This window comes from Bos taurus, chromosome 4 (genome assembly GCF_002263795.3).
Source record: "Bos taurus isolate L1 Dominette 01449 registration number 42190680 breed Hereford chromosome 4, ARS-UCD2.0, whole genome shotgun sequence".
Taxonomy (NCBI): Eukaryota; Metazoa; Chordata; class Mammalia; order Artiodactyla; family Bovidae; genus Bos; species Bos taurus.
The window spans coordinates 7,686,017-7,698,689 of NC_037331.1; the positions used below are offsets into that span (position 1 = coordinate 7,686,017).

The window sequence follows — 12,673 nt, forward strand, 5'->3', positions numbered from 1 at the left end:
CTTAAAAGGCAGATTCCGGGGCCACGAGACACACACAGCTGACAAGCAACGCCATGCTATCTATCTGGTGCTCCTGTCACCTTTTTTTTCTCCTTTTCAAGTTCCTCGGCCTCTCTTTGCCAAATCGTCTTCATGTCAAAGTCAAAGGGGCCCATTCTGGACTCGAAGTTGCCAGTGGCCTGATCTGGGTTAAACTCTTCATAAACCATGTAGTCAGGTATGGACACAGCAGGGACCCTGCAGAAACAAAGGAAAGGGCCCCGGCCAGCTGCTTAGGACCACCTCCGGATTCCCCCTCCCCTGCTCCCCCATCTCCAGCACCCGGTACTGACCTTCTCCAGGCCCCGCCCACCTCCCCCCACCCCTCATTTTCTTGGCTCCTCATTCAGCTAGGATAAACTTCCAACTCTTAGCTGGGGGAAAGGGGGAAGGGAAGGGGAAGAGTTGAGAGGGGGAGGGAAGGGAGGGAAGAAGGGAGGGAAAAGACAGCAGGGAAGCGGGGAAGCCTCCGGGATGCAGGGCCCAGGAGAAGCTAGGCAGCCAGCAGAGCGCCAGGAAGGATGAGAGAGAAAAGGGCTGCAGCGGCAAGGAGGCTGCAGGCGGAGTGGCCGGGAGCGAAGTCAGAGGCTGGGGGTGCCGGGCTGGGCGGTGGCTGCAACGCGGGGGTCAGGACACTCACTGTCTCTGGTCTGCCGTCGGCGGCTTGCTGTGGTGGATGTACCAGTCTGGCAAGGAGTAGGCCACCGGCGAGCCCTTCGTGGTCCCGGGGGCAAAGTGCTTCAACAGATCTCGAAGGCAAAAAGACGTGGCGGTGACCATCACCGCCCCGATCCGAGCCTGAGCATCACCAGCCAGCACGTCCCCGCTGCTGACAAGGGAACTGGGCTTCCTCCTGAGCTTCTCTAACTGGGGTCGGGGTTGTGTGGGGGGGGCGGGGGGCGGGGGGCGGACTTCAGGGTGTCCCTGGTTCTCACCTGCCAGCGCTGCCTGCCCAGAGAACAGCCCCTCCCTCTGCCCCACCACCTCCTCCTCCCATCCAAGCGTCCCTGGAGGAGGTGGGGGGTGTCGTTGCTCCATGCCAGTGACTGTGGAGACAAAACTCATCGGGCTAGGGGGCCGGGGGGTCGCTTGCTGTCTCCTTTCTCAGCCCAGGAGGGTCTGTTCTCTGTCCCTACTCCTTCACACCCGGGGCATTTCTGGGGTAAGCCTCCAGGTTTCTGGTGGGAAGCGGGCACCAGCCCCTCTAAATCACGAGAGTAGGGGTCCTATTAACTGGTGTCCCCTTCAGAGCCAGGCTGAGAGGCACAGAGACTCACTCCAGCTCCCAACCCACCCACTTGCTGCCAGGTCTTCGTCCCCCTCCCCCAGGCTGGAGGCTTTTCACAGGGGCAGCTCAGGCAGGAGGTCGATGGGCCCCAGCTGGGAGTGACTGGTTTGCCTGCTAAGCAGGTTTTGCCTGCTATGGGGGGAGGGGGGGGGGCAGTGGCCAATACTATTAGTAGACATTTGAAACTTTTTTAATACGTGAACTTTCATTGTTTAAATATTTCAAATGTAGACAAAAGTTCCCTCATATGGTATGAATTCCGCTATACCCGTCACCCAGATTCCCCAAACACCATGCTTCGTTTCCCATTTGCTCGTTCTTTCTCTCTCTCCCCCATTAGTATTGTCACTGTCTGTTGCTCATTAGGGGACCACGTGGGGTGTTTCCAGTGACAGTTATGACATAATCACAGCGCAGTGATCAAAATCAGGAAGTCAGTGTGATGCAATCCTTTTATCCAATTACAGATCTTATTCAGATTTTGCCAGCTGTCCCACTGATGTTCTTTTAGCCTAAGGCTCAGAGTGAGGAGGGGACCCTGCTTCTGTGCTTCACACGCAATGAGTCACACAGTCTGTTCTGGGCTTTGTAGCATCACAGCCCAGATGCCACCATCTGCCACGTAGCCCATCTTCTCCGCGACAACCTTCATGGAAGGAACAGCGGCCAGAAAGAGAAAGGTCAGCGTTTCTCAGGGTCGCTGTCCACAAAGGCCCGGCAGAAGGTGTTCCAGACGTGACTCCTAACCTGAGCAGCAACCTGAGTTAGGACAACTGAGCAAGACTTGCTCAGCGAAATCATGGATAAAGGCCGGATGTTTGTCAGCATCACCGCTGACACTCATCAGCCTCTACCATGCAGAAGATATTAATATACCCCTGAGGGATGAGGAGACCGAGCAACAGGAAGCAAAGATGCTTCACGGGCAAGTGCAGAAGGGGCAACCCTTCTTACCCCCCAGAAGGGTGACCGCAGTCAGTGCAGAGACAGCGACTCTGCAGTTAGACAGTGAGGCTGGCGTGGGAGTCACCCCAGGGTGGTGCTCAGGAGAAATCCAAAGAAAATCCCAGTCTGGTGAATGCACAGTCCAGTAGGTCTTTCCCATAAACGGCAGCATGTCCCTGAAGAGTCTGCACCCTGGGCTGTTTCAGGTGACCTGGATGTCCTATGACCTTGGGCAAAATTCCTACACTTGACAGTAACAAGTGTCCAGATCACAGATGGCATCTGGATGTCCAGACGACAAGGTCACACCACCTGCCCACCGCCCCCACACACACAGAAGCACTCACCAGGGCAGCCACCTTGCTTGGCCCACCGCCCCCCACACACACAGAAGCACTCACCAGGGCGGCCACCTTGCTTGGCCCACCGCCCCCCACACACACAGAAGCACTCACCAGGGCGGCCACCTTGCTTGGCCCACCGCCCCCCACACACACAGAAGCACTCACCAGGGCGGCCACCTTGCTTGGCCAGCTTCACGTACTCCGAGTCTGTCTCCTTCACCCAGTACCTCCGCAGCCCGAGCGTGTGCCCGCTGGGGGCTTCCCTCGGGTCGCTGAGGCCAGGAATCTGCGATGCTGGCGGGGCGTCCACAGCCTTCTCTGACTGCTTCACAGGAAGGTGGTAATACCAGTCTAGGGAAGAGGAGGCCCAGGGTCGGGATGTTACTCACGGAGCCCAAGCTGGCTTGGCCCCCTGCCCAGGAGACATCAAGGAGGCTGTCTCACCCTCCCCAGGACACCGGCAAAGGAGAAATTGCCCTCTTCTGAACACCTGTTACCTGATGCGTCTCCCTGTGGTCATGGAGTCGGCAGATCCTAAAGGCCACCAGCAGCAGCCACAGTGCCCAGCAGGAGAACACCCTCGAGGGGGCCGGCTGGCCTCTGCGCCCAGCTGCCCCGCTGTCCCAAAGCAGTGAGACCAGAGCCCTTCCCTGGGGGTCTTAGCCTCCCAGTGAGGTTTCCAAATTCCCTAATTGTCTCTCTCTCTTCTCCTTCAATCTTCCCTGAATTGGGACTTGACTGCATTTCTGGATATGTCAGGAAGTACGCATTCCTGATGGAGCGAGAAATGGCAACCCACTTCAGTATTCTTGCCTGTAAATCCCATGGACCCAGATGGGCTATATAGTCTATGGGGTCGCAAAGAGTCAGACACGACTGAGCATGCATCATGCACCCACACATTCCTGAAAGATCCAAAATCACTTAAACATGGGCAAGTCTCTGGACTATGGGGCCAAAAGTTGGCCAAGATTTGATCAACTTAGACTTTTAAAACACTGAGATTTCATGATAAAAACTCTCACCAAAGTGGGCATAGAGGGACCTATTTCAACATAATAAAAAGCTACTATGACAAACACACAGCCAGCATAATACTCAATGGTAAAAAGCTGAAAACCTCCCCACTAAACTCTGGAACAAGACAGTGATGCCCATTCTTACCACTTCTATTCAACATAGTACTGGAATCCTAGGCAGAGCAGTCAACAAAGAAAAATAAATAAAAGTATTCAAACTGGTCAGAAAGAGGTAAAATTGTTATTATACACAGGTGACATGATACTATATACAGAAAACCCTAAAGACTCCAAACAAAAACTACCAAAAATGATAAATGAATTTAACCACATAGCAAGATACAAGATTAGCATACAGAAACCTGTTGCATTTCTTTATACTAATAATGAAATATCACAAAGTAAAAAAAAAAAAATCCCTTTTAAAATAGCATAAAAAATAAATAAATAAAATAAAATACTTAGGAATAAACCTGATCAAGGAGGCAGAAGACACATATGCTGCTAATTGTAAGGGAAATTGAAGATGATTTAAAGAAGTGGAAAGATATCCCATGCTCCTAGGTTGGAAGAATTAATACTGTTAAAAAGACCATACTACCCAAAGCAATTTACAGCTGTAACGTGATCCCTATCAAATTACCCATGACATTTTTCACAGAACTAGAACAAATAATCCTAAAATTTATATGGAAAATATTAAAAGATCCAGAATTTTCAACCAATCTTGAGGAAAAAGAAAAAGTTGGAGATATAATTCTCCCAGACTTCAGACAATACTACAAACCTACAGTAATTAAAACAATGTGGTACTGACACAAAAACAGACAAACCAATCAATGGGCTAGAATAAAGAGCCCCGAAATAAACCCACACACCTGTGGTCAACTAACCTTTGACAAAGGAGGCAAGACTATACAAGGGGGGAAAGACAGTCTCTTCAGCAAGTGGTATTGGGAAAGCTGGACAGTCACATTTAAATCAATGAAGCTAGAACACACTTTCTCACCACACACAAAGATAAACTCAGAATGGCTGAGAGAAAAATATGACATGACACCATAAAGCTCCTAGAAGACAGCACAGGCAAAACATTCTCTGACATAAATCATAACACTGTTTTCTTAGGTCAGTTTCCAAAGGCAATAGAATAAAAAGAAACAAAGGGGACTAATCAAACTTACAAGCTTTTGCACAGCAAAGGAAACTTAAGCAACATGAAAAGACAAACTATGGACTGGGAGAAAATACTTGCAAACTATGTGAGGGACAAAGGCTTATGTCCAAAATACACAAACAGCTCATACAATGCAATAACAACAACAAAAAGCCCCCCAAAAAACCAATCAAAAAATGGTCAGAAAAGCTAGACATTCCTCCAAAGGAGACATACAGGTGGCCAACAGGCACATGAAAACACGCTCAACATCATCAATTATTGCTGTTGTTCAGTCGCTAAGCCATGTCCGACTCTGTGACCCCATGGACTGCAGCATGTCACACTCCCCTGTCCTTCACTGTCTTCCAGAGTTTGCTCAAGTTCACGTTCATTGAATTGGTGATGCCATCCAACCACCTCATCCTCTGTCACACCCTTCTCCTCCTGCCTTCAATCTTTCCCAGCATCAGCGTCTTTTCCAATGAGTCAGCTCTATTCTTCAAATAGCCAAAGTATTGAAGCTTTAGCTTTAGCACCAGTCCTTCCAATGAATATTCAGGGTTGATTTCCTTTGGGACTGACTGCTTTGATCTCCTTGCTGTCCAAGGGAACTCTCAAGAGTCTCCTCCAGCATCACAGTTTGAAAGCATCAGTTCTTTGGTGCTCAGCCTTCTTTATGGTCCAACTCTCACATCTGTACCTGACTCTTGGAAACACCATAGCTTTGACTATTTTGGCCTTTGTCAGCAAAGTAATATCTCTGTTTTTGAATATGCTGTCTAGGTCTGTCATAGCTTTCTTTCCAAGGATCAAGTGTCTTTGAATTTCATGGCTGCAGTCACCGTCTGCAGTGATTTTGGAGCCCAAGAAAATAAAACCTGTCACTACTTCCACTTTTTCTCCTTCTATTTGCCATGAAGTGATGGGACTGGATCCCATTATTTTAGTTTTTTGAATGTTGAGTTTTAAGCCGGTTTTTTCACCTTCATCAAGAGGCTCTTTAGTTCCTCTTCACTTTCTGCCATTACAGTGGTGTTATCTGAGGTTATTGATATTTCTCCTGGCAATCTTGATTCCAGCTTGTGCTTCATCCAGCCTGGCATTTAGCATGATGTACTCTGCATATAAATAAAATAAACAGAGTGACAATATACAGCCTGACGTACTCCTTTCTCAATTTTGAACCAGTGGGCTGTTCCCTGTCCAGTTCTAACTGTTGCTTTTTGACCTGCATACAGGTTTCTCAGGAGGCAAGTCAGGTGGTCTGGTATTCCCATCTCTTTAAGAATTTTCCACAGTTTGTTGTGATCCACACAGTCAAAGGCGTTAGCGTCATCAATGAAACAGAAGTAGATGTTTTTTTAAATTCTCTTGCTTTTTCTATGATCCAACGAATCATCTGATCTCTGATCTTTTGCCTTTTCTAAATCCAGCTTGTACATCTGGAGGTTCTCAGTTCATGTATTGCTGAAGCCTAGCTTGAAGGATTTTCAGCATAGCCTTTCTAGCAGGTAAAATGAGCACAACTGTACTGCAGTTTGAGTAATCTTTGGCATTGCCTTTCTTTGGGACTGGAATGAAAATTGGCCTTTTCCAGTTTTGTGGCCACTGCTGAGTTTTCCAAATTTGCTGGCATATTGAGTGCAGCAGACAGACGCACATCAAAACTACAATGAGGTCATTGTAGTTTTGTAGAATGGTCATCATCAAAAAGTCTACAAACAAAAAATGCTGTGGGTGGGGAGGAAAGGGAACCCTCCTACACTACTGGTGGGAATGTAAATTGGCGCAGCCATTATGGAGAATACTATGGTGCTTTCTTATGAAACTAAAATAGAACTTCCATACAATCCTACAATCCCACTCTTGGGCATATATCTAGAAAAGAAGAAAACTCTAATTCAAAAAGATACATGCACCCCAATGTTCTTAGCAGCACTATTTACAATAGTCAGGATATGAAGACAACCCAAATGTCCATCAACAGATGAATGGATAAAGAAGATGTGGTGCATGTAATGGAATACTACGTAGCCATAAAAAAGAATGAACTAATGACATTGCAGCAGCATGGATGGACCTAGAGCCTATCACACTAGGTGAAGTAATCAGACATAGAAAGACAAATACCATGTATCACTTATAAATGGAATCTTAAAAAATGATACAAATAAACTCAATTATAAAACAGAAACAGACTCACAGACATAGAAAACAGACTTAATGATTACCAAAGGGGAAAGATGAGGGGAGGCATAAATTAGAAGGTTGTGATTCACATGTTGCTGCTGCTGCTGCTAAGTCGCTTCAGTCGTGTCCGACTCTGTGCAACCCCATAGACGGAAACCCACCAGGCTTTCCCATCCCTGGGATTCTCCAGGCAAGAACACTGGACTGGGTTGCCATTTCCTTCTCCAATGCGTGAAAGTGAAAAGTGAAAATGAAGTCGCTCAGTCGTGTCCGACTCTTCGAGACCCCATGGACTGCAGCCTACCAGGCTCCTCCATCCATGGGATGTTCATGTACACACTGCTATATATAAAATACATAATCAATAAGGACCCACTGTATAGCACAGGGGATTATACTCAGTATCTTTTAATAACCTATAATGGAAAGAATTTGAAAAAGAATGTATATATATGTGTGTGTGTGTGTAACTGAATAACTTTGCTGTACATCTGAAACTAGCACAAACCACATTGCAAATCAGCTATATACTTCAATTAAAACAAACATACTGAGACAGAAGTCACAGCTTTAGTGAACATGTTTGCTAGTTTGACAGGAGCAGGACCGAGTGCCACCTCAGGAAGGCTAGATGGTGAGCAACCTGACCTGACACCCACTCCCCAGGGGGGCATCCTGGCAGGCCCTCCTCCCAGACGCTGGCCGCACCCTCTCCACACAAGCCCCTCAGCTTTCCTTTTGCTCGAGGCGGGAAGCAGGACATCCTGAGAGGTCAGACGGGAAAAGGGAGAAGCACCCTGAAGGGTTGCTGAACAGAGAGGCAGGGGCTTTGCCCTGGGCAACCTCATGCTGTGGGAACCCTCTCAGGCTGCAGACTGATCGGGGGCTGAGTGTGGTTCCCGGGGAAACATCCAGCTGGGTCCCGCAAAACTGACGTGCGATGAGTACAGATAAAGCGTGTGTCCAGTGGTTAAAAATCCGTCTGCCAGTGCAGGGGATGTGAGTTCCATCCCTGGTCTGGAAAGATCCCTTGTGCAATCTTGGAGCAACTAAGACCGTGCACCACACTACTGAGGCCACGTACTGCAACTCCTGAAGCCTGTGTGCCCTAGAGTCTGCACTCTGCCAACAAGAGAAGCCACTGCAGCGAGACACCTGCTTGCCACAACTGGGGAAGGTCCATGCAAGCAGGGAAGAGACAGTGCAGGCAAAATAAACAAATCCATTTTAAACAGTGTATGAGATTTCTAGGATCTGAGATCGGATAAAGACGAGGGTGGGAGGACAAAGGGGGATAAGAGAAGGCCAGCTTACTCTCTCACCTCCCTCCCCATTGATCTGTTGACCCCTACCTCCCCCAGAGAGTGGTCATGGGTGGTGAGCAGAACGGGCCTTGGCAGAGCCCTGAGGCCCCTCAGTGGGCACCCAGGACAGAACCCTGCAGGTGGCTTTGGTGACCACCTATGAGGGTCCCTGCCAGGAGCAAGAGGTGTCAGCAGGGGCCCAGGGACCTGCAGTTATCAGGTCCACTCATAACCCCACAGAGAGAAGACACTCGGGCTGTTGGCGTTCTGGTGACACTTTGCATCCGAAACTGATGAACCCACGTGTCCAAATATAAGAACAGACATCACAGCTGACTGAGAACTAGGGGAACAAAATCTAGAAGGGATGTGAAATTAAAAAGACGCCACTACCATGGCACAAGTGTCTCTAGAATTTAAGAGCTTACTGGAACCAGCTGTCCAAAATGCATGACAGTCAGGGTCTAACACAGGACCAGCTCCTGGCAGGTGCAATGGGTGATTTCCTGCGTTCACTTGGCTAGGCCACAGTTCCCAGACTGAGGTCTCCTGAGAAGGAAGGAATTCTGCCCCCAGACAGCCTTCCAACCCAGGACTGTAGCATCAGCTCCTTCTCGGCCTGCTCCACAACTGTGTGAGCCAGTTCCTTAAAATAAATCGATGTCTCAGTCAATCTCCCTTTCTCTTTCTACACACACACACACACACACACACACATACACACAGGCACAGATGTTGTTGGGCTCTGGAGAATTCCGAGTGATACAGCAGGATCACAGGAAAACAGGCTGAATAAGACGGCTTTACACAAGCACACACGGATTCCAAGAACAAGAAGTCGCCTTCCTCCACAGCTAAAAGTTAGCCACACAATTTCTACTTAGAACTAAAGCTGAGTTCACTGCGTAAAAAATGGAAAAATCTTTAAAATATCTGAACAACAATAATGAGATGAAAACTGTAGTGAAAACACAATAGAAGGAGAAGGAGGAAAGAGAAAGGGTGGGGGGAACCCAACAGGAAAGCTTTCAAGAAGTTTGCCTGACCTCAAAGAGTTAGTTTTAGATCCAGGAGGAAGGGCTTAGGAGCATCATATCTGATCGTCTTCAGCTCAAATATTTTCTTTCAGAGGGAAAGCATTCAGTTCTTGCTTTATTTTTCCTCTCTGTATTTTGATTACTAATTAATCCACAGAGAACAGTTTCTACATCTCATTACTGGAAGCTTCGGGCAGGAACTGAGCTCTGATTTGGTTGGCAGTTTATGATGGCGTGCCCTGCAGAGAGTCAGCACATGAGTCACTGTGAACCAACTGTCTCACACACACACACACACACACGTGTGCACACACGTGTGCACACACACACACACACACACGATTAGTACTTGTCTGGCACCAGATCACTCACGACCGTGTAGATTTCTTTACTGGCTCCCCTGTCCCAAGGAGCCCGGCTCAGAGATGACCATAGGGTGACTCAGTCCTGCAGTTCTCTGGTCTTTGAGCCATGAGAGGCAACCCAAAGGCAGGATCCTGGCAACCAGCCTCAGCCTTGGAGAACAGGGCAGCTTTTTGAAACTCTAAGCCTCAGGTTTCTCATCTGCAGACCAGAGCTAACAACCCCTCAGCAGATTGTCCTGAAGTTCAATGTCAGTGTGACAGTGTTTAGCACACAGGGGAGGCTACGCAGTAGGGCGCTGAGACACCAGAAAACCAGGCTGAGAGCCCACAGTGGAGACTGGGACTCAGGCCTCCTGTGCCCCTTCCCCTCCATTCCAGCACAGCCACAGCCTCATCAGTAGCGGCCACAGTAGAGCTCTGGGCAAGAAGCACGGGGACACTGTGAAGGCCACACTCGGGCCCCGCTGCCTGCAGTCCAACCCCTACCCCGCCTCTTCCAACAGAGCTTCAGGGCCCTCTTCTCCATCCTCCTACTCCAGCCCTTCATGAGATGTGGAAGAATAACAACAAAGTCAAAATCAGACCACAGCAGCTAGGTCTTCTTTCCCTTCTTCCAACTTCACAATGAGAAGCCCACTGCAGTGCCAACCACCACCGGAGGCTTAATTCCTGTGTTAATCCGCTTAAAGCAGGAGACAGTTACCCTGGTTGGAGTCTAAATTAGGAGCAAGAGATAGGTGATCAATGAAATACATAAGGATGCAGCTGAAAATGAAAGTGTCCAAGTCAGCACACGGTTACCGATACAGAGAAATTTTCAGAGATGCTATTGCTCCAAGAACTGAGTAGCTCTAACAGCAGTGGGCCGGTACCCTGGCTTTCTTTTGTTGAAAATAGGGAAACAAACGAAAAAACCCCAGAAGTCAAGTTCCCCTCTACCCCTAGATCCCCACCTTGCTTTTAAGCCTTACTTCCACCCAGGGGCACAGGGGCAGTGTGTAGCTTTCTTTGATGGTACCCCGTGTTAGTCCTGTCCCCTCCCCACCGCCTTCTCCACACACGCATGCAGAATACAGGTGAGCCTGTCCAGTAGCAGAACAAAGGCAGATCTCCTCTCCTCTGGTCACTCACCGCAGGGAGCGTAGCGGCTCGCGGCCCCATGCAGCTCCTTGCTGGTATTCCTCATGCCCTGAGACACGCTGGGCCGGGTGTTCACGGGTGAGCCAGGAACCGTTGCCGGGGCTGAGCTGCAGAGGCTGGGTCCGCACCCCTACTCGGTCCGTCCTCCTCCACCTGACAGGTATGCAGGAGTCTCACCATTCAGGTAGTGCGCGCATGCCCAGGCAAGCCATCAACAGGAGCGCGTTCAGCCAGGGTATATGCATCATGGGCACACATGCAGAGTAGCCAGCAGGAGACAGCAGGTACCGAAGTCCCGCCCCGGCCCGGTGCTCCCCCATTTCAGGAGACAGGGGTCCCTCCCGGTCCCGACCCCACTGGCCGTCTGACCCCGCTCACCTGCCGACCTAGGGTCTGGATGGGTGCCACCTGCAAAGTCTGATACCAGTCTGTTCCCGCTGGCGGCTGAGACCAATCCCAAACTCCCAGAGAGGCGCGGAACTACAGCAACCCGCGTCGCCAGGGCAACGGCCTGGGCCAACCGGCGGCCGCGGACGGAGCACAGGCAGCCAATTGGCGCAGTGTGAGGGCAGGCCAATCGCGTCAGGGGCGTGGCTTGGGCGCCTACAGTCAACTGCCTGGGGCTTGGGGGTTGTCGAGGTGGTGGCGCCGGCTTGGCAGCGTGGCTGCTGGGGCGTGCCAGCCTCAGAGTTCTCCTGGTGAGACCTCCGCCCACCTGACGTCCTGGAAAACCCAACAGCGGTTTTCTTGTCCATCTCCGGTTTATTTAATACATTGTTAAAAAGAGGACGAGTAAGTACCTGGGGAAACTCAAAAGACAGCCATTTCTGCCAGTTGTGTATTAGTAGGAAAATTACTATGCACACGTCTTTCCTCATACGTTATTTTTTTCAGTATTTCTGGTTTGGAAACTTGGTTTGTAGTCCTTCTGTGATTCCACCAGCCCAGGCAGCAGTTGGAGCTAAGGTTGTCTTTTGCTAAAATAGAAAAATCACGATGTCTTAACGGTGGTCATTTGGCAACTTTAAACAAGGCGCTGCTTTTGCTACTACACAAGTTAAGCATTAGAAATCTAGCAGAAGAGAGGTGATGTAACCATTTGGTAGGGAGAAGAGAATTCTTGTGACAGGAATTGACTCTCACTGTGGGTTATCCAGCTCTCATATAATATTTTCAGGATCCTCAGCTGACCCAGTTTTGAAAGTAAGCAAGACGTCACTTTTCAATGTCAAATGTTTGTCCCATTGCAGGTAGACATGTAGACTCTCACTAAGTATAACAGGGTTTCCTGTTGCATAAGTCAGGGCATTGTTTACCCAGGGAACTGTGCGCCAAGAGAAGGTGGTTTTTTAAAATAGTGTATCCTACTGATTGAAGCCATCCTGCCTAAAGAATATCTTTCTCTCTTCCTGAGCTTGGTTAACAGAAGAGAAGGAAACTTACTCAAGTTGACAGCCCTTTTTACTAGTTAAAATCATGATTTGAGCTATAATGAAGAATGATCATTCCTCAGAATAAAGTTCTGACTTTTGGAATGTGACTGAAATCACAAGTATTTGCAGGTGCCAAATTAAATAAGAACGTAAGTGAGCTGCTATACAAATGAAAACATGGCACAAGAAAAATCTATTGTGAAGATTTCTCTGTTTATTTGCTATACTTTAACACATATGATCTTTCTTTCATACAATAGCCCAGAGTTTTTAGAAGGATCCAGCCTTTCCTCATATACAATCTCACTTCATGTACAGATTTAGTCAGCAGTTTACGGAGAAAAAATATTCAATTATTTGTAGATGTTTGTTTAAAGTATTATCTCTATTTTATATATGGATAAATTCTT

The 12,673-nt window shown here is 48.6% G+C and overlaps 2 protein-coding genes across 2 annotated transcripts in view; one reads left to right on the forward strand and one right to left on the reverse strand.

Annotated features, from left to right (window-relative positions):
• C4H7orf57 (chromosome 4 C7orf57 homolog) overlaps window positions 1–11,270 on the reverse strand; it is a 28,885-nt gene extending 17,615 nt beyond the window's left edge. Inside the window, exons 1-5 of the mRNA NM_001079785.1 lie at window positions 11,209–11,270; window positions 10,822–10,983; window positions 2,782–2,967; window positions 680–788; window positions 81–237 (exon numbers count right to left, since the gene is read on the reverse strand). Of these exons, the coding sequence (NP_001073253.1) occupies window positions 81–237; window positions 680–788; window positions 2,782–2,967; window positions 10,822–10,876 (507 nt within the window). The 5' untranslated portion in view covers window positions 10,877–10,983; window positions 11,209–11,270. The remainder of the gene's footprint in view (window positions 1–80; window positions 238–679; window positions 789–2,781; window positions 2,968–10,821; window positions 10,984–11,208) is intronic.
• A 193-nt stretch (window positions 11,271–11,463) lies between these two features.
• Window positions 11,464–12,673, forward strand: part of SUN3 (Sad1 and UNC84 domain containing 3) — a 64,083-nt gene continuing 62,873 nt past the window's right edge. The window contains exon 1 of the mRNA XM_024990785.2: window positions 11,464–11,622. The gene's annotated coding sequence lies outside the window, so the exon portion shown is untranslated. The remainder of the gene's footprint in view (window positions 11,623–12,673) is intronic.